Here is a 22,405-nt window from a genome sequence, read left to right as displayed (position 1 = left end):
AAATGACATAAATGTATAACACAATCAATAGAAATAAGCATCTATCTGTCTGTGGAGATTTCAATATAGATTCCTTAAATCCGTATAGTAAATCTCAAATAATGTATTTCATCAACTCTGTGTTCTGTATGGGACTGTATCCAACAATTACACATCCAAGCAGGATAACCGTGAACACAGCAACACTTATTGATAATATATTAACAAATGTTACAGGAGGGAATTTAACTGATGGTTTACTTATAAGTGATGTCAGTGACCACTAGCCTGTTTTTGCTGCTTTTGAATCATCTGCTGAAAGTAATTATCAGAAAGAAACGAGAAATTTGAGAAGGAAAATAACAGATGTAAATATTGAAAATCTTAGAAAGGACTTATTCCATCAAAACTGGACAGAAATGTATGTTGATGATATTATAGACAAATCTTATGCAACATTTACTTCCATCATATGATAAACACTGCCCTCTTGTGGCCAAAGCAGGTAATAAACGGTAAGTAGACAAACCATGGATAACAAAGGGGCTACAAAAGGGTAGGCATTTATAAAAACCCACAAGTGTCTGTGTTTCCTGTGGTTTAGTTCAAACACGCTGATACAGACACAAATAAAGCGTTTGGATCGTCATTAGCAGACAGAAAAACCCAGAACGAGCGGCCACGTGGACCCGAACACTGACCTGCAGACCAGCAGAGGAAAAGATGGAAAAGTCCTGGTCCTAGTCCTGGTCCTGGTCCCGGTCCCGGTCCCGGTCCCGGTCCCGGTCCTGGTCCTGGTTCTTCTCTGGATCTGGATCTGGGTTCTGCTCCGTTTGCATTCTTCCAAAATCGAGCAACTATTCAATCTAGAATCCTCTTTCTGTGTCTGTAGAACACGAGGTTCCTCCGCCGCTGTGAGAACTCTGCCCGGAAACACGTGACCACCAAACTGACCGAATACGACCTTCTTCTTCTTCTCCTCCTCCGGCAGCTCGAGAACTGCGCATGCGCCGCCTCCTGCTGGCGGGAGCTGGTACTGCAGCCACCGCGGTAAAACCTTGAAAACTCATGTCTAATTACATTAGAGTTATATATATATATATATATATATATATATATATATATATATATATATATATATATATATAAATAATACATTTTGCAAGTACAGTCAACTAATTAATTGTGTTAAGTTTAAGTTGACTTTACTTGCAAATGAATTTTGTACATACTAAAACTTAAGTAGTTTATACAAAGACTAGTCTTTCTTTATCTACATAAAAATCTCATGCGAAAAATTTGCCTTAATTTTTTTAAAGTAGATCAAGAAAGATATTTTTTACTGTGGTTTTCTGATTAAACAAATAAAGCATGTTTCATCTAAACGTTGGTCAATCTGCCCAATAGATTAAAATTGTTAGAAGAAAAGTAAATAGAACAAGATCATTGCTTGTTGTTTGTGTGTAAATGAAAAGATTACTGGGATTACATAAATACTGCTGGTTAAGGAAAACATGCACAATGTCTTGTTTTTTGAACAAATGCAGATTAAGTTCAAAACTAGATGTAGTAGTAGTAGTAAATATTTATTTCGGTCAATCACAAACAAAAATCAACAAACAAGATAACACAGGTTTTTCCCTGGTCAACATCGTGATTATTTGACCGAAAAGGTCTGGGCTTGAAGCATAAAGCTTATCTTGCCCACCTTTTAACAGAATAGAATATACAAAAAACAAAAACAAATGAAGTATCATAAGTCTACACAGAATAATAATAATAGTAATAATAATAATGATGATGATGATGATGATGATGATAATAATAATAATAATAATAATAATAATAATAATAATAGCAATAATATGATAGTAATAATAATGATAGCTCTGAAAACAGAAAGTGAAAAGATGCTAAGGAAACCGGCAAAACAAATTTAAGTTGTCATTTTATCTCATGCATGTGTGCATTCTTCTTTGTTTGCTTATTGTGTTTCTATATATGTGTCCATTACCTTTGCTTTGAATAATATCCTATAATAATATACTCCTAAAACAGATAAACATCTGCCCTTTGCGTTTGTTCTAACTGTTGTTGTGTTAAACATTTTTAAACAATTTTTAATTCATTATTTAGTACTTTGAAAAAAGCTTCAATAAAAAGGTCTTAAGAACAGTCTTCCCCACCCAAGGGAATCATTCAGGAGGGAGCTGGAGATGACAGCAACTGTAAAACACAAAGCAAATGTATTACAAGTTAAGAATGTTTTTTACAAAGAGACAAATCTTACCTTGTAAGTTTTTTATTTTTTTTATTTTCCCATTTCTTCCCAGCCCTGGCTGGGGATATCACGCCCTCCAGCCCCATTTGTTTCAGGACAACCCTAAGAAATACAAGACAAGTATTAATTTCATGCATCCATCAAATATAATATTAAATATACCTACATGTTACTGTTTAAATTGTATAACATCATGTCAACGAAAAATAAGAAAAAAGTCTGCACACCATAGGGGCTCCCATGCAAGTGTGATTTAATTAAGCATGACGTTTTATGCGATGGCTCTTAGATGCTTATAAACAGAGTAAGCGGATGTGCATGTTGTTTCTTTACCATGGTTTAATAACATCATATCAACCTCATAATTGTTAGATTTCCCTACATCTTTTGTCACGATTTACAGAGTACAATGCACATATTTACACAGGTAATTCGAGGTTAGGACTAGCATAATTTGACAAGATAAAATCCACTAAGGAAAAACATAATGCTATCACTGAAATGTGTTTGCTTACTCCCATCCATGAAACGCGGCGTTACGCCGCCCCGAGAAGAGCCTGTTATGCTGCATACGCAGCTTAATCAGGCCCTCAACTTCATCATCTGTCCCTTTGAAAATAACATGTTGGTACGTTAACGTTACTCACATTTATAAGTAAGTAAAGCGCTCCCGCGCTCCCCCGCCTCCTGTTCAGCTGCCATTTTTTCTTCTTCTCCTTCTTCTCCTCAGACAAAACATGACCGCATTGCATTGTGGTATACGGGAGTAAAAGGTAGGGTTTTCGGGATTTCGAACACAGCTATTGTTTTTCGGCACTACCTTGTTCTCTATAGCTGATAGAACATGAAATACTCCTATGTGGGATCAATAAAGTTCTTTGCCTTCTGAGAAAATTAAATATATTATATTTGGTGCCTAACTGTTTCCCAAGTATATTAGTGCGTGTGTGAATGAATAAACAAGCCGTAAAACGTACATTTCTTTGTAGAAAGGTGCTTTATGATAATAAGGAAAAAAGAGGGAAAAAATATGAAAAAAAGAGGAACAAATAGAAAAAAAGATAAAAAACAGGAGAAAAGGGGAAAAAATAGGAAATAAAGATGAAAAAAGAGAAAAAAAGCGGAAAAATGGAAAAAAAGGAGGAAAAAAGAGGCAAAAGGAGAAAAAAGAGGGAAAAAAAGTAAAAAAGAGAGAACAAGAGGAAAAAAGTGCATGTGTGAATGAATAAATGAGACGTAAAACGTACATTTCTTTGTAAAAAGGCGCTTTATGAAAATAAGTCCATTCACTTGTATTAGTTTACAGCGCAGTCTTGAACATCCAATATGGCGGCGACGGTGACGTATCGCAGGAGGCGGCTGCGCATGCGCGGTTCTCGGTCTGCCGGAGCAGCAGCAGCAGAACAACGGTGTAAACTGAGGAGAAAACATCTACATATCTTCTTATTTTTCGTCTTCTAGCGAATCCAAACCGAGATAAACCCGCAGTTCGTGGGTTTAGGACGTGTTTAAACCCGCAGTTCGTGGGTTTAGGACGTGTTTTCTCGCGGCTGACGGGACCGTTGACGCGGCATGGACGACAGCAAGGTGGGGAGCTAACGGCTAACGGCTAACGGCTAATTCACCTTTTTTCTCCACTATATTCACGGAGTTCGGGAGCGGAGTGGCCTAGTGGTTGGGGCTTCGGGCTCATGATCCGAAGGTCGCGGGTTCGAACCCCTCGATCCCAAGGATGCACAAAAAAATATCATTAATAAATATCATTCTATACAGTATTTATAGAAGCAATAATACAATAGTACATACACATGTACATGTCTATGTGTTTTATCCCTTTGTTTTATATTTATTAATCATTTAGTATTTATAGGAGCTTTTGAATTGTAATAACGTGCTCCACATTTTCATTTCTGTATTTAAGCTGTTCCACAGATTAACTCCTAGGGGCCCAGTCACACAGCAAACCTACTATAAATTACACACATACATATAATAACTATAATAACCTTATTACCTAAAAACACACAATAAAACCCTGAGATCCTCAGATTTCCTAGATACAAAGATATTCTTGTAAAAATAATACATCAGGTATTGGTACATAAACATTCACAGATAGTTTTAGAGTTAGACATAATTTAATAACAATTTATTTTAGTCTCTTTTTGAAAATTGAGAGAGATCCAGACTCTTTTATAGCACTATTTGTTCGTTCTTTTTTGTTTATTTCTAACATGTATAAAAAACAAGAAAAAAGATAAGAAAACAAATCCAGGTTCATTCCACCACATAAAGAAAAAAACAACATCAAAACACATATTTCAAGTTACATGTTGGAAAAGGAGTGGGAGGAAATATAAACTTATTTAATCCCACACACTTTCACAACTAAACATACATTATATGTCTGTATTTATTTTATACTATACACTAATTTGTATAAATATATATAATTTTTTTTTAAATAACCTGTTTAAAACAAGATGTAAGCTCTATCATAAATATAATATAACTATGATATAAATATAAATATGACTATGATATAAATATAAATATAACTATAATATATATATAACCCGTATATCTAAGTATATAAACAGACAAAGACAACATGACAGAATAGCAGAACACACACAGCTGCTGATCTTTAAACACAGTCTTCACTTTTATACCTCAAATAAACCATTTCTTTATATTTCTTCTTAAATTGTTTTATGTTTGTACATTCTTTTAACTCCAAATTCAAACCATTCCACAGTTTAATTCCACAAACTGATACACAAAAACTTATTTTTGTTGTACGCATGATAGGGGTGGGCGATATGACCTAAAATTAATATCACGGTATTTTTCATCTTTTGAACGGTGACGGTATAATATCACGGTATTTTTTGGTACGTTTTGGGAGGAGTAGCCTGTCCTGTCCCTTTATGTGAATAAGGTTAATATTTTTATAATATAATAAGTAAATGGTAGTATCCTTATCAAAAAGAGACATGGGAGAGTATTATGCATTCTCAACATATTTATTTGGCAAAAAACCTAAAGATCTTATATATATATATATATATATTATATTTATTTTTATTATATTATATTTTAAATATTTTGTAAACCTGTCTTAAAATGTAATACTGGACCTCGGTTGGGCTGGTTGGACAGCGGGTGGTGGAAAATTTCCCTTAATTTTAAATCCAAAACTTGACAGGTTAGAGGGTTACGTTCCAAAAAGAACCCGTGATAAGTGATATTCAGATAGTAGCAACCCTTTTTTTTTTTTTTACAATTATTATACAAAGCTTCAAATTGCGGAGTTCAGCACCGCCTCGCATGTATTTCACTGCTGTTCTGATGCTGCTGCATCCCGACTCGCGCTGTAGCGTCTTTTGTCTTATAAAGCCCGCGGTACAGGTGTGTTTTTTCGAGAGAAGAACATGGTTATGGGTATTTTTTTGTCACTCTTTTTTTCTTCTGGGCAAAAAGATTCTTTTAAACCGACATTCATTAATTTTTTCTCCATCTTGAAGTCGGTGACCGGTATTCCGGCAGGTTGAAACAGCGCTCTGCGTTCCGCTGCCGTCAAAGACCCGCCCCGCTCTACTTCTGATTGGCGTGTGTCATCAGGTGTAATGGCATTTTTAGGTTAGAAATAAGAATATTTCTCGGTAAGATCCTTAGTTATTTGAGTGAAGGCAGTGAATTTGGTCGACTGGTGTAAGTTCAGGGTTTTAGTAAAGACACAAGTAGGGAAATGTTATTGGCCAGTACCCCCATTTTTGTACATTTGTTAAGTACTGTGTTTAACAGTTAAATTCATGGCTGAAAGGTTACTAAGCACTTTGTTACCAAGCACTTTTTTATCATGTGAATGTATGTTTTTTTTATATATAATGACAGCAATGGTGCTGTCAGTTTACTTTATGTTGCGGCATCTTTAAAAGTGCACAATAAAATGTAACACTGCATTTGAAACAGCACATTGTGGTAATTCATTAATCTATTATGAAATACGTATTACTAATACACTGAAATGTAGTAGAAATGTAAAAATTTGGTTAGCGTGTCGATAAACGATGTGCGCTCCTAAAATTTCTGATTGTGTCCCTAAAAATTTTCAGTTAGGGGCTACTGTGCTCCTAGTGAAAAAAGTTAGTCTGGAGCCCTGAGACCGAATAAAAGGGGAGGGGGCGTTGCACTTTATGTGAAGTCGACTCAAGCATTTGTCCTTTTCCCCTCAAAAATATCATGGAATGTGTCACAGTTGAAAGTAAATGTAAAAAAAATAAATGTGATTTTAAGCTGTGTATACAGAGCTCCTGGACCAAATATTGATATTTTTGAGGATAAAATGACATAAATGTATAACACAATCAATAGAAATAAGCATCTATCTGTCTGTGGAGATTTCAATATAGATTCCTTAAATCCGTATAGTAAATCTCAAATAATGTATTTCATCAACTCTGTGTTCTGTATGGGACTGTATCCAACAATTACACATCCAAGCAGGATAACCGTGAACACAGCAACACTTATTGATAATATATTAACAAATGTTACAGGAGGGAATTTAACTGATGGTTTACTTATAAGTGATGTCAGTGACCACTAGCCTGTTTTTGCTGCTTTTGAATCATCTGCTGAAAGTAATTATCAGAAAGAAACGAGAAATTTGAGAAGGAAAATAACAGATGTAAATATTGAAAATCTTAGAAAGGACTTATTCCATCAAAACTGGACAGAAATGTATGTTGATGATATTATAGACAAATCTTATGCAACATTTACTTCCATCATATGATAAACACTGCCCTCTTGTGGCCAAAGCAGGTAATAAACGGTAAGTAGACAAACCATGGATAACAAAGGGGCTACAAAAGGGTAGGCATTTATAAAAACCCACAAGTGTCTGTGTTTCCTGTGGTTTAGTTCAAACACGCTGATACAGACACAAATAAAGCGTTTGGATCGTCATTAGCAGACAGAAAAACCCAGAACGAGCGGCCACGTGGACCCGAACACTGACCTGCAGACCAGCAGAGGAAAAGATGGAAAAGTCCTGGTCCTAGTCCTGGTCCTGGTCCCGGTCCCGGTCCCGGTCCCGGTCCCGGTCCTGGTCCTGGTCCTGGTTCTTCTCTGGATCTGGATCTGGGTTCTGCTCCGTTTGCATTCTTCCAAAATCGAGCAACTATTCAATCTAGAATCCTCTTTCTGTGTCTGTAGAACACGAGGTTCCTCCGCCGCTGTGAGAACTCTGCCCGGAAACACGTGACCACCAAACTGACCGGATACGACCTTCTTCTTCTTCTCCTCCTCCGGCAGCTCGAGAACAGCGCATGCGCCGCCTCCTGCTGGCGGGAGCTGGTACTGCAGCCACCGCGGTAAAACCTTGAAAACTCATGTCTAATTACATTAGAGTTATATATATATATATATATATATATATATATATATAAATAATACATTTTGCAAGTACAGTCAACTAATTAATTGTGTTAAGTTTAAGTTGACTTTACTTGCAAATGAATTTTGTACATACTAAAACTTAAGTAGTTTATACAAAGACTAGTCTTTCTTTATCTACATAAAAATCTCATGCGAAAAATTTGCCTTAATTTTTTTAAAGTAGATCAAGAAAGATATTTTTTACTGTGGTGTTCTGATTAAACAAATAAAGCATGTTTCATCTAAACGTTGGTCAATCTGCCCAATAGATTAAAATTGTTAGAAGAAAAGTAAATAGAACAAGATCATTGCTTGTTGTTTGTGTGTAAATGAAAAGATTACTGGGATTACATAAATACTGCTGGTTAAGGAAAACATGCACAATGTCTTGTTTTTTGAACAAATGCAGATTAAGTTCAAAACTAGATGTAGTAGTAGTAGTAAATATTTATTTCGGTCAATCACAAACAAAAATCAACAAACAAGATAACACAGGTTTTTCCCTGGTCAACATCGTGATTATTTGACCGAAAAGGTCTGGGCTTGAAGCATAAAGCTTATCTTGCCCACCTTTTAACAGAATAGAATATACAAAAAACAAAAACAAATGAAGTATCATAAGTCTACACAAAATAATAATAATAATAATAATGATGATGATGATGATGATGATGATGATGATGATGATGATAATAATAATAATAATAATAATAATAATAATAATAATAGCAATAATATAATTATAATAATAATGATAGCTCTGAAAACAGAAAGTGAAAAGATGCTAAGGAAACCGGCAAAACAAATTTAAGTTGTCATTTTATTTCATCCATGTGTGCATTCTTCTTTGTTTGCTTATTGTGTTTCTATATATGTGTCCATTACCTTTGCTTTGAATAATATCCTATAATAATATACTCCTAAAACAGATATACATCTTCCCTTTGCATTTGTTCTAACTGTTGTTGTGTCAAACATTGCAGTTCCCCTGAGGTCGTGTTTGCCCTCTCTTGGCTTGAACAGTTCCTGCATGCAGCCCGGAGGTAAATTGTTGTAAGCCTTGTATATTATAACAGTGGTGTTCAGATTGACTATGTCTTGGAATTTAAGTGTATTGTTATGAATGAAAAGTGGGTTTGTTGGTGCAAGATAATCAGCCAGGTTTACAATTCTAATTGCTTTTTTTTGTAAAATATAAATGGGATGAATTATTGATTTGTACGTATTCCCCCACACTTCCACACAATAAGTCAGGTATGGGAGAAGTAGGGATCTGTATAGTACTTGTAATGATCTTTTATTTATAATACCTTTCATTTTATATAATATAGCTATTGTTTTAGATAATTTTCTTTTTAAGGTATTAATATATGGCTTCCATATGAGTTTTTCATCAATAGTTATTCCTAAAAATGTAGTAGTGTTTTTTTGTTCTAGTTTTATGTTATTAATAATTAGGTTTATTGGAACATTTATCATTTTGTTGCCAAAAACAATGAATTTGGTTTTACTGATATTTAAAGATAACTTATTTATTTTAAACCATTTATTCATTATGTTGAGGTCCTTCTGTACTACATGCAGGAGCTGCTCAAGATCTGTACCAGACAAGTACAGGCTTGTGTCGTCTGCAAATAAGACACACTGCATTTTTTGTAGGGCTTTACATATATCGTTTATATATAGGATAAATAATTTTGGCCCTAGTACAGAGCCTTGAGGAACTCCAAAAGTTCACATGTATTCATGTGAAGCAACAAACTTCATTTTTAATTGTTAATATCACAGATTTAAATATGTTATATTTACATGCGCTTAGATTTATTTTTTTCAGTGTTCCTTGTTAAATTATACATATATGGTTTGATTATCCACTTGAAATAATGTTAATTATATGACTGGAACAGATAAGATCCCATTGAAAAAACCCCTCAGGGAATACCTTTAATTATAAATAAATACCAACAATACCTGGAGTAAGTACAAAACACAAAGGATATTTAGGAAGGCAACAAAACCAAATGAGCAGAATGACTCAGTGGAAGGTGGAGCTGGTTTATTTTTGGGCCTTTAAGTTTCCAGAGAGGACAGATTGTTGGCAGGTACGTCGTCTAGTTGTTCTCCGGGTCCACGTATCTGAAAGAGAAACACGTTTGTGAAGGTTTTCCATCTGGAATGTGTTTCCCTCCTCTCCGTGTGTTGTGGCGGTGCGCCTGTTCGTCCAGCAGATGGCGACATTTCCCCGAATCGGCCCGCCGCTTTATTGCCTGAAAAATGGTTCAAATATGTTATTTTGTAACTTAAAACATTTAAAATATGCCTTGTTGATGAGAAAATATGTTTCTCTATTTTTCTTGTTTTTGTGAGGGGGATATATAATAGCTGTGTTCGAAATCATCCACTCGTTCACTCACTCCCTACTCCCTACATAGTGTACACTACATAGTGCACTACATAGGGGATGACCAGAGGAGATTTCGGACACTACAACGTACATTTTTTTTAACGTGTTTGCATCAGTAAATGCGCCGGATGTTCCTGTGGCGTAGCGGACGCGACATGCAACATGTAAACACTCCGAACAGCTCCGGGATCTGATACTTCTGTGTCAATAAATTGTTGAAAATGAATGGTGTAGAAGTGTGCTTTTGTCAACTACTGTTGTGTGATCCAATCCTCAGCTATAACTGCTCACGACATTGCACGAGCTAAAACCTATTTAGTACGTCCGACCTACCGTTAGCAACGGTACCGTTAGCTACTAGCTGCTGGCATTTAACCGACGATACATCTAAGAAATATGATTCCTGTGGTTGTTTGGGTGCTTTTTGCACAACTCCTGCTTGTTGATGTAACTCCAGTTACATCAACTCAAAGTTATAAAAGTCTCAAATTACCAGTGTATTTATATTTAACACGAGTTAAATTAAATTAATAATTAACCAGTTATTACATTTATCACCAACTGCGGTTATCATTTATTAATTCGTTCGAGTACTTGCAACAGTACTTCTGTAATTTCAGCTTGTTAGGAGTGTTTAATGGTTTCTCATATCCTGACAGGGAATTGGCTTGTGAGTAACTGTACATTTGAATATATCATTTCGGCTTTCCACTGCAACATTTTAAAACAAATAAAAAATGTTAGAGTAATGAATCACCATTGTACCATTGAATAGTAATAAATAATGTAAACAATTAACTGATAAATCATCTAAAATACCTGCAGCATCCTGTATTTATATACCTTAAAACGAACTTAAACTCATAAAAGGAACATTTCAACCAGGAAAGACAAATATGAATTCAATAACAATTTTTAATTCATTATTTAGTACTTTGAAAAAAGCTTCAATAAAAAGGTCTTAAGAACAGTCTTCCCCACCCAAGGGAATCATTCTGGAGGGAGCTGGAGATGACAGCAACTGTAAAACACAAAGCAAACGTATTACAAGTTAAGCATGTTTTTTACAAAGAGACAAATCTTACCTTGTAAGTTTTTTTTTTAATTTTCCCATTTCTTCCCAGCCCTGGCTGGGCATATCACCCCCTCCAGCCCCATTTGTTTCAGGACAACCCTAAGAAATACAAGACAAGAATTAATTTCATGCATCCATCAAATATAATATTAAATATACCTACGTGTTACTGTTTAAATTGTATAACATCATGTCAACGAAAAATAAGAAAAAAGTCTGCACACTGTCGGGTTATGTTGTTTTGAGGCAAGGACAACTACTAGAGCTTGCAACAATAAGGTTTAATCCACAAACGTTTGTAGGCGGGATCAGCGTGTCAACATACATGCAGCCTTCGGCTCAAAAAGATCTCCGCCCCTCAATATGACGTCACTCTTAAAGTGTCCCCACATAATGACATTACACCACATCCCCCTTACTAAGGCTGGAAAATACCCAAGGCTGTAATCTCTTCTCAAATCACTTTTTTTTTTCAGTTAAACCCTGAACATCAGAATAAACATACTATGAACTCAATCACATTCTAGATCCCTAAAATCCAATTTCTTCATTCAAAATATGTTATTCCTTTTTTTTTTTTTCACCAATAAACAGCAATATTCTTATCACCATTTCTTTTCAAAAAGAAAACACAGTATCAGTTCTCCACCAGAAATCACCTAAATGAACCATCCAAAATAACAAACGAAATCAGTGTCTTTTTTTTTTCCATCCAGATTAATTTTTCTTTTCCTCTCCTTCTCTCTCTGCTTCTACAAGTCCAGTCTCTGTGGCTTTCTAACTTCTCTGCCTGACCTTGTTCTCATACACCCAGGTGTGCTTTGAGATGGTTTAGGTGGAGACAGAGGTCCAGAGTCCGCACGTGAAGGAATGTCCTCCTGCACAGGTTGAGTCACATCCTGAGACCCCGCCATAGGCACTAGATGTTGACGGTTCCTCCGCAGTGTTCCTTGCGGCCCACTCACTAGATAGGATCGCGGGCTGTCGTGAGCGGAAGTCACAGTTCCTTGTGCCCTAGCGTCTGTAATCCAAACCTGGTCTCCAGGTGACAACGTTGTGAGAGCTCTTGCTCTGTGCCTCTCATTGAAACACTTTGCATCCATCAGTCGCTTCTCTCGCTCCTTGTGCTGAAGTGCTGGCAGGTCTGGTAGAGCTGGCTTCAACCTCTCAGGAAGGATGGGTAAGGTGGTACGAAGACGACGACCCATGAGCAACTGGGCAGGGCTGTAGCCGTTACTCAGGGGAGTGGCCCTGTAGGCCAGTAGGGCCAGATAAGGATCTTTGGCCTTTTTCAGCAGGTTTTTAACTGTTTGGACTGCACGTTCTGCTTCGCCGTTGGCTTGCGGGTACCTAGGGCTGCTGGTTACGTGCACAAATCCATAGTCAGCTGCAAACTGTTTCATCTCGTGTCCCGAGAATTGAGGCCCATTGTCTGAAATGAAATGATACGGTATCCCGTTCCTTGAGAACATTGATTTCAGATGGACTATCACGTCAGTGGATCTAGTCGGGCTGAGTTGTGCTATTTCCACCCATCTGGAAAAATAATCCACCACCAGCAGATATGTTTTATCTTTCAGAGTGAATAGATCTGCTCCTAACTTCTGCCAGGGCCCGTCCGGGAGTGTGGTTAGCAGCAGGGGTTCTCTGGGGTTGACCCTTTCTTTGATGCACTCTCTGCAATTGAGTACTAGTTCAGTTATTTGACAGCTCAGACCAGGCCACCACACCGTCTGACCTGCTCTTTCCCTGCACTTAACTACCCCCTGGTGCCCCTCATGTATTTTGTCGAGAACATCATTTCTCATGCTGGCAGGTATCACTAACCTCGTTCCACGCAGGAGCAGTCCGTTGTGCACACTCAGATGTGCTCTCTCGTGCCAGTAGTGCTTGACAGGGCCATATGCCTGGTGTCTCTCTGGCCAGCCCTCGACACAGTACTTCATGACCTGGGCACAGACGCTGTCAGCGCACAGCTGTTCTTGGAGCTCAGTTAAGTACTTGTCACTCATAGGAAGGTTGTCCAGGACTGAGTCAACATATATATTGGTGTCCTCCATCAAGTCATTTTCTGCTCGCATCACTCCATTTTTGAGTGGAGCGCGAGAGAGTGTGTCCGCAGTTGCAAGGCTCTTTCCTGGCGTGTGTGAGATTGTGTAGGAGTACCTCATTAAGCGCATCCTGAACCTTTGTATCCTAGGTGGCAGCGCGTCCAGAGCCTGCCCACCCAGTAGACTCACAAGCGGTTTGTGGTCGGTCTCGAGGTCGAAGTGTAGGCCCAGAATGAAGTCGCAAAATCTCTCGCAGGCCCATGTCAGCGCCAGTGCCTCCTTTTCCAGCTGCGCATAGCGCTGTTCAGTGTCGGTCAGGGACCTTGAAGCATACGCTACTGGTGACCACACTTCTCTGTCCTTCTGGAGCATCACTGCGCCTAGCCCGTAGGACGAGGCGTCTGCTGATATTTTCAGTGGCTTGTTAGGGTCGTAGAGGTGAAGGACCGGTGCAGTGGAGAGCTCCTTTTTGAGGCCGCAAAAGGCCTTCTGTTGTTCATGACCCCAGTACCACTGATTCTTTTTAGACAGTAGATCTCTCAGTGCTTTATCCTTCTCTGCCAGGTTAGGTAGAAATTTCCCTAACTGGTTCACCATTCCCAGAAAACTTCTGAGCTCGCTTATGTTTGTAGGCTCCTTCATGTCCTGCACGGCTCTGGTTTTGTCTGGGTCCGGCTTCATGCCGTCCGCTGAGATGACGTAGCCAAGGAACTTGACCTCTCTCTGTCCAAACTCGCATTTTGACATGTTCAGTGTGACCCCCGCTTTCACTGCTCTCTCCAATACAGCATGTGTCCTGGCATCATGCTGCTGCTTCGTAGCCCCCCAGACCAGAATGTCATCCATGTGGCAAACTACACCTTCTAGACCGGAAGTGACCTCAGTCACCATCATGTTCTGAAAGTGCTCCGGGGCAGAGGAGATGCCGAAAGGCAGGCGGTTAAAGTGGTAACGCCCGAATGGCGTAATGAATGTGGTGTAGAGAGCGGATTCTTTGGCTAAGGGAATCTGCCAGAAACCCATGTTTGCATCCAGCTTTGTGAAAAATTGTGCTCCTGTGAGCATGCCTAACGTCTGCTCTACAGAGGGAAGGATATATTTTTCACGACACACTGACACGTTCAGTGGTGTCAAGTCTACACAAATGCGAACGTCCTCCTTGTTCTTTTTCGGGGCGACCACCATGCCACAACACCAGTCTGTTGGTTCCTCAATGCGGCTGATGACCCCTAGACTTTCCATCCGTTCCAACTCCTGTTTCACTTTGCCCATGAGCGGTAATGGGACTCGACGTGGCACTTTGAGGGAGAATGGCTGTGCGTCGGGCTTGAGTTTGATTGTATAGGCCTTCTGTACCAGCCCAAGTCCACCACACAGTTTCGGATACGTCTGCCTTACTGTCTCCTGGGTTATAGTGTCAACTCTAGCCACTAACTTGAGGCCTACTGAAGCTGCCCTACTTAACAGCGCCACCTGTAGTCCTCTCACTACAAAGACCCTCTCTGTAATGTTCCTCTCTTTGTAAGAGAGCGTTTCCGTGGCCGACCCCAGGACAGTCAATTTAGCACCACCTGGCCCATAGAGTGGTTTGAGGACTTTTTCTAGTACCCCCTCTCTGTGCATGCCATTGTACATCTGCTCAGAAATGGCTGTGACGTCTGCTCCGGTGTCTATTTTAAAGAACACTGAGCTGCCCCTAATGCTGATGTCAGCCATCCACGGGTCCTCACCAGAGGATAATACACCTAAGAACAGTTCATTCACATCTTCTGCAACTTCATGTACAGTTTTGTTCGATCTGCACACTTTTCCAAAATGGCCACGTTTTCCACAGTTGTAGCAGTCTGCACTCTTAGCTGGGCATTGTGACACTGGGTGCGAGGGTGATTTTCCGCATTTTCCACATGCTTTACATTCAGCTTTGTTTTGCACAGGTTTATCAGTTCTCCACGTTTTGTGCTGCCCCTGTGTCTGATCTTTATTTCTGAATTTGTTTTGTTTTCCCCTCTTGAAATGCATAGCATCCATGGCTGGCTTGCTGGCACTTAAATCTCTCAGATCAGTCTGCTGTCTCTTAATTTCCTCAGACTGTCTGGCCATTGTGATGGCTTTTGCTAGTGTGAGTTGTGCATCTAGTTGCATCCTCTCTGACAGAGATGAATCTTTGATCCCCACCACTAGTCTGTCTCTTATGAGCTCATCATGTAGATCGCCATACTCACAGTTCTCTGCTAGTGCGTACAGTGTTGTGATGAATGCGTCCACTGGTTCTGAAGGCTGCTGTACCCTCTTGTTGAATTTGGCCCGTTCATATATGACGTTTTTCCTCGGGATGAAGAACTTGTCAAATCCGTCTTTGACCGGAGCATACCGCTGTCGCTGCTCGGCTGTTAGGTCCAGCCCCCGTAGCACGTCGTCAGCCTCGTCCCCCATACAGTATACCAGTGTGTTCACCTGGTTCGCGTCGGAGGAGGAAATCAGGTTGCTCGCCTGTCGAAAACGTTCAAACCTCCTTATCCACTTCTCCCACTCCTGTGGCTTTGCAAAGTCGAAAGGTTCCGGTGGTTTTATGCTGAACGTCGCCATCGGCGGTGCCGCATTCGCCGCCTGGGCTGCTGCTGCTGCTGGCGGAGCACCCTCCTCGTTGTCGCTCATGCCGGCGTGTGTCTGTTTCCTCGTGAATGAAAGTCGCTCAAAGTAATCCCACTTCTGACACCATGTCGGGTTATGTTGTTTTGAGGCAAGGACAACTACTAGAGCTTGCAACAATAAGGTTTAATCCACAAACGTTTGTAGGCGGGATCAGCGTGTCAACATACATGCAGCCTTCGGCTCAAAAAGATCTCCGCCCCTCAATATGACGTCACTCTTAAAGTGTCCCCACATAATGACATTACACCACACACACCATAGGGGCTCCCATGCAAGTGTAATTTAATTAAGCATGACGTTTTATGCGATGGCTCTTTCTCAGATGCTTATAAACAGGGTAAGCGGATGTGCATGTTGTTTCTTTACCATGGTTTAATATCATATCAACCTCATAATTGTTAGATTTCCCTACATCTTTTGTCACGATTTACAGAGTAAAATGCACATATTTACACAGGTAATTCGAGGTTAGGACTAGCATAATTTGACAAGATAAAATCCACTAAGGAAAAACATAATGCTATCACTGAAATGTGTTTGCTTACTCCCATCCAAACGCGGCGTTACGCCGCCCCGAGAAGAGCCTGATTAAGCTGCATACGCAGCTTAATCAGGCCCTCCATATCATCATCTGTCCCTTTGAAAATAACATGTTGGTACGTTAACGTTACTTACATTTTTTAAGTAAGTAAAGCGCTCCCGCGCTCCCCCGCCTCCTGTTCAGCTGCCATTTTTTCTTCTTCTCCTTCTTCTCCTCAGACAAAACATGACCGCATTGCATTGTGGTATACGGGAGTAAAAAGTAGGGTTTTCGGGATTTCGAACACAGCTATTGTTTTTCGGCACTACCTTGTTCTCTATAGCTGATACAACATGAATGACTCCTATGTGGGATCAATGAAGTTCTTTGCCTTCTGAGAAAATTAAATATATTATATTTGGTGCCTAACTGTTTCCCAAGTATATTAGTGCGTGTGTGAATGAATAAATGAGACGTAAAACGTACATTTCTTTGTAGAAAGGTGCTTTATGATAATAAGGAAAAAAGAGGAAAAAAATATGGTAAAAAAGAGGAACAAAGAGAAAAAAAGATAAAAAAACAGGATAAAAGGGGAAAAAATAGGAAATAAAGATGAAAAAAGAGAAAAAAAGCGGAAAAATGGAAAAAAAGGAGGAAAAAAGAGGCAAAAGGAGAAAAAAGAGGGAAAAAAAGTAAAAAAGAGAGAACAAGAGGAAAAAAGTGCGTGTGTGAATGAATAAATGAGACGTAAAACGTAAATTTCTTTGTAAAAAGGCGCTTTATGAAAATAAGTCCATTCACTTGTATTAGTTTACAGCGCAGTCTTGCCACATCCAATATGGCGGCGACGATGACGTATCGCAGGAGGCGGCTGCGCATGCGCGGTTCTCGGTCTGCCGGAGCAGCAGCAGAACAACGGTGTAAACTGAGGAGAAAAAACATCTACATATCTTCTTATTTTTCGTCTTCTAGCGAATCCAAACCGAGATAAACCCGCAGTTCGTGGGTTTAGGACGTGTTTAAACCCGCAGTTCGTGGGTTTAGGACGTGTTTAAACCCGCAGTTCGTGGGTTTAGGACGTGTTTAAACCCGCAGTTCGTGGGTTTAGGACGTGTTTTCTCGCGGCTGACGGGACCGTTGACGCGGCATGGACGACAGCAAGGTGGGGAGCTAACGGCTAACGCCTAATTCACCTTTTTTCTCCACTATATTCAAGGAGTTCGGGAGCGGAGTGGCCTAGTGGTTGGGGCTTCGGGCTCATGATCCGAAGGTCGCGGGTTCGAACCCCTCGATCCCAAGGATGCACAAAAAAATGTCATTAATAAATATCATTCTATACAGTATTTATAGAAGCAATAATACAATAGTACATACACATGTACATGTCTATGTGTATTATCCCTTTGTTTTATATTTATTAATCATTTAGTATTTATAGGAGCTTTTGAATTGTAATAACGTGCTCCACATTTTCATTTCTGTATTTAAGCTGTTCCACAGATTAACTCCTAGGGGCCCAGTCACACAGCAAAACTACTATAAATTACACACATACATATAATAAATATAATAACCTTATTACCTAAAACACACAATAAAACCCTGAGATCCTCAGATTTCCTAGATACAAAGATATTCTTGTAAAAATAATACATCAGGTATTTGTACATAAACATTCACAGATAGTTTTAGAGTTCTTTTGTATTTGTTTATTTCTAACATGTATAAAAAAAACAAGAAAAAGACAAGAAAACAAATCCAGGTTAATTCCACCACAAAGAAAAAAACCAACATCAAAACATATTTCAGTTACATGTTGGAAAAGGAGTGGGAGGAAGTATAAACTTATTTAATCCCTCCCCCTTTCCACAACTAAACATAAATTATGTCTGTATTTATTTTTATACTATACACTAATTTGTATAAATATATATCATTTTTACAAAAATAACCTGTTTAAAACAAGATGTAAGCTCTATCATAAATATAATATAACTATGATATAAATATAACTATGATATAAATATAATCCGTATATCTAAGTATATAAACAGACAAAGACAACATGACAGAATACAGAACACACACAGCTGCTGATCTTTAAACACAGTCTTCACTTTTATACCTCAAATAAACCATTTCTTTATATTTCTTCTTAAATTGTTTTATGTTTGTACATTCTTTTAACTCCAAATTCAAACCATTCCACAGTTTAATTCCACAAACTGATACACAAAAACTTCTTTTTGTTGTACGCGTGAATAAAGATTTGAAGCTTAAACGATAACCCCCTTCCCTCCCAATGAATAATTTCTGAATGTTTATCCGGTAGTGAATGATTTTTTGCTTTAAACATTACTGGTGCAGATTGAAATGCCACTAGATCCATGAGTTTTAGTACTTTAGACTGTAAGAATAGTGAGTTAGTGTGATCTCCATATCCAGCCTTATGAATGTATCGTATTTCTCTCTTTTGAAGTACGAGTAATGAGTGGAACCTGGTTTTATAGTTATTGCCCCAAATTTCTGCACAGTAAGTGAAATATGGAAGAACTAGTGACCAGTAAAGAATGTGGACGGCCCTGTGATCCAAAACCTGTTTTGCTCTGTTAAGTACTGCAATGCTCTTTGAAACTTTGTTTTGTACACGCTTAATATGAGATTTCCAGCTAATTTATTCCATTATTACTCCAAGAAATCTGATTTAGTTTACTCTTTCAATATCGCTGCCATCCAATTCAACTTTTATATGCATATTTATTAGGGCTGGGCAAATTAACTTGTTATTATCGCGTTAACTCATTCATTTATTAACGCCAACATTTATTTTATCATGCATTAACGCATGTTGTTCACATGCTTTTGTTTTGAAAATTCTTCTGCCGGAACCGGAAGAGCGTTGGCGGAAAAACATGCGGAAAAGCTAAAACAGACATGGAGAGCAGTAAAATTACGGTTACGGACATTTTAATTTTAAAGTTCTCCCAGACGGAGGATTCGACCCTGTAAAGGAAATTTCAATAGTGATTTTGTGCTTCACACTTTCTAACAGGGACATTTGGTGCTGAATATAGACGGTAAAGCTGCTCCCCGTTAAAAGTGTCTGCTGTTTCCTCAGAAATGGCCTGTTTTAATGTCATTTTGTTGGTAGACTTTTTTTATTTTTCATAAAAAAACATGATGACATTAATGCCCTGGCAGTGGCAATAAGCTATATTTTATTTGACATTTTTATACTAAATATGTGTTACTGACAAGTGCTGATGTTTGCTGAGATGTTTGCACCACAAATGTTATGGCACTTTCGTTCATACTTTTATAAATAAAAGTGAACTTTACACAACTTTTGAATTGATTATTTGATTTTGCATACAGATGCCGGAGGGGAAGGTGAAGAATCCCGGGAAACGCAGCAGGAAACCGGCCAAGATGGACCTGCGGGAGGAGCTGGACATGGTGAGCAGGGCTAGGGATCCATTCAAATGGAAACAATCGGTTCAATTCTTAAGATTCAGAATCCATTATCAAGAATTTGATTCGATCCGATTCAATCTGATATTGATTTGGGTTAGTGTTATTAAAACAGTTTTTTCAGCTGTTGCATGAATGATATGACTGTAGTTCTGCAACATATTAATACTAGTATTATATTGAGATTCAACAGCAAGTATTGCAGCTAATGATGCTGTAAGGACCAATCAGCTCCCAGAATGCTGATAGAACTGAAACAGAAACATCGTGGGGCAGAATTACCAAACACATCCAGGGAGGAAACAGAGACGGAGGAAATCACTTTTAGTTTTTCCCACAATCCGTTTTTATTTTTTCACTTTTGTGTTTTTTAAGTTTTTAATTTTTGAGAATTTGGTTTTTAGTATTTTATGCAAACGAACCCTAATACAGTATATAAAGTAATGAAAAATAAACAATTTATGCAATTATAACTGAAAACTTTTAATGTTTTCATACCTTTTAAACATATTTAAAGGCAAGAACGTGTTTTTTTTTTGTTTTTGCCCATGGTCTTTTGGGCAAAAACAAAAAAAAATCCAAAAGTTAACTGTATGAAATAAATAACTGAAAAATAAACAACTCAAATATTCCTTTCAATATCCATTTAAAGTGCAAAAAAAGAAAGAAATTGCAACAGCTCAACAGGACATGTGTAAATTAAATGATGTGACTACTGGGATTAAAGTTCACCGGGTGAAAATGTAATAATGAAAATAAATCGATCTTTAGACCTGCAGGTCCTCTACAGACCACTAGGGTCCAGATCCAGACCTGCAGGTCCTCTACAGACCACTAGGGTCCAGATCCAGACCTGCAGGTCCTCTACGGACAACTAGGGTCCAGATCCAGACCTGCAGGTCCTCTACAGTCCACTAGAGTCCAGATCCAGACCTGCAGGTCCTCTACAGACCACTAGGGTCCAGATCCAGACCTGCAGGTCCTCTACAGACCACTAGGGTCCAGATCCAGACCTGCAGGTCCTCTACAGACCACTAGGGTCCAGATCCAGACCTGCAGGTCCTCTACAGACCACTAGGGTCCAGATCCAGACCTGCAGGTCCTCTACAGACCACTAGGGTCCAGATCCAGACCTGCAGGTCCTCTACAGACCACTAGGGTCCAGATCGTCCGACCCTTCTTCACCTTCTTTCAGCCCGACCAGTCTCACGTTAGCTCTTGGGCTGCGGTCCTCCATCTGGGAGATTTTCGTGGTGAGTTCCCCCACTTGTCGCTGGAGATCGTTGGCTTGATGTCTATTGGCTCTCACTTTAGCTTGTAGCGTGTCAAACTTAGCTGTGTTACTCTGAATGGATTTATGTGACGACTCAAAGCTCTTGGCCAGCTCACTCACAGTAGCCTTGGTGTCTTGTATTTGCTGCGTCAGTTCTGCTAGCTGTGGGGTGAGGATGTCGTTGACCGCTTCTTTCACTGCAGACTGAATAAACTCGCTGAGTTTCTGCTGCTGCGCTAGCATAGCAGAGCTAACAGCATTAGCTATGGCGTCGTCCAGATCCTCTCTCGGCATCGTAACCATTGGTTTTTTTTCAACGGTGACATGCTGTTTCGTTCTCGTTTACTCCCAGGCTTCCCTTGAGACATTATGCTGTGATGACTTTAGTCATCACAGCATAAGCTTTAGTTTAGTCGGTTAAAAAAATGAGGATTTGAGAGGTTGTTGAAGGCTAGCTGTTGAGCTACACGTGCATCGCAGTCAGGCGCCACCCGGAAGTCACGTCACCGTAATGTTATACATATTTTAAACTTAACGTTAGTTTAATAAGTCATGTTAGCATTCATGCTAGCAAACGTTACCTTCCCAGTTAATGTTTAACCCATTTGACCAGCCAATGAGTTGGCTTAAGACACTTTTACAGCGTATTTTATTGAGAAATACAGAACCCCTTTGGTGACATTTGAAAAAAATTAAATAATGCGTGGCCACGAGATATTATCTTGTGGCCACGCATTATTATTATTTTTTTCAAATGTCACCAAAGGGGCTCCGTAGAGAATAATAATAATGATACTGTCATTTAGCAGACGCTTTTATCCAAAGCGACTTACATCTGAGAGAACAAACACACGGGGAGCAATTAGGGTTAAGGCCTTGCTCAGGGGCCCAATGTGGTTCATCTTGGTTGCCATTCTGGGGCCAACCTGGGTCCTCCAGACCCAAGCCCACCTCTGTAGCCACTAGACTACCACTCCCCCCAGACCTACATCAGTTATCTTTCTAGCCACGTTAGGTTTAAGCTATGTTAGTTTTAGCAAACGTTAGCTTCATAACAGCCGTAACAGTTAGCTAAAAGACACATTCACGTAGCTTACCTTTCATTGTAGGTTTTGTAGTGATGGACGAAGTCGTGGTTGTGGTGTCACTGATTTTTGAGCTGCAGACCTTGCATACCGCTGTTCTCTTCTTTGTACCATCGTCGCTAAAATATTCCTTGAACCCAAACTGAATTATTTTTGGTCGTTGTTGACC

At 39.1% G+C, this 22,405-nt stretch overlaps 2 protein-coding genes across 7 annotated transcripts in view; one reads left to right on the top strand and one right to left on the bottom strand.

The window, feature by feature from the left end:
- Nucleotides 1–22,405, bottom strand: part of LOC133424441 (zinc finger protein 271-like) — a 117,424-nt gene that overhangs the window by 60,681 nt on the left and 34,338 nt on the right. The window lies entirely within an intron of this gene.
- LOC133424454 (zinc finger protein 665-like) overlaps nt 1–22,405 on the top strand; it is a 31,060-nt gene that overhangs the window by 3,200 nt on the left and 5,455 nt on the right. The window contains exons 1-4 of one of the 6 annotated variants that reach the window (XM_061715083.1): nt 887–1,029; nt 7,484–7,641; nt 8,689–8,748; nt 19,783–19,863. In XM_061715083.1, the coding sequence (XP_061571067.1) occupies nt 19,783–19,863 (81 nt within the window). In that variant the 5' untranslated portion in view covers nt 887–1,029; nt 7,484–7,641; nt 8,689–8,748. Of the gene's footprint in view, nt 1–871; nt 1,030–3,014; nt 3,034–3,642; nt 3,848–7,483; nt 7,642–8,688; nt 8,749–17,082; nt 17,570–19,782; nt 19,864–22,405 lie in introns of those variants that run through there. The other 5 variants (XM_061715082.1, XM_061715085.1, XM_061715080.1 and 2 more) reach the window with 5 other exon arrangements.

This window comes from Cololabis saira, chromosome 23 (assembly GCF_033807715.1).
Source record: "Cololabis saira isolate AMF1-May2022 chromosome 23, fColSai1.1, whole genome shotgun sequence".
In the NCBI taxonomy this organism is placed as follows: Eukaryota; Metazoa; Chordata; class Actinopteri; order Beloniformes; family Belonidae; genus Cololabis; species Cololabis saira.
The sequence above is the reverse complement of the archived record's forward strand: the minus strand, read 5'-3'. Positions and strand labels throughout refer to the sequence as shown.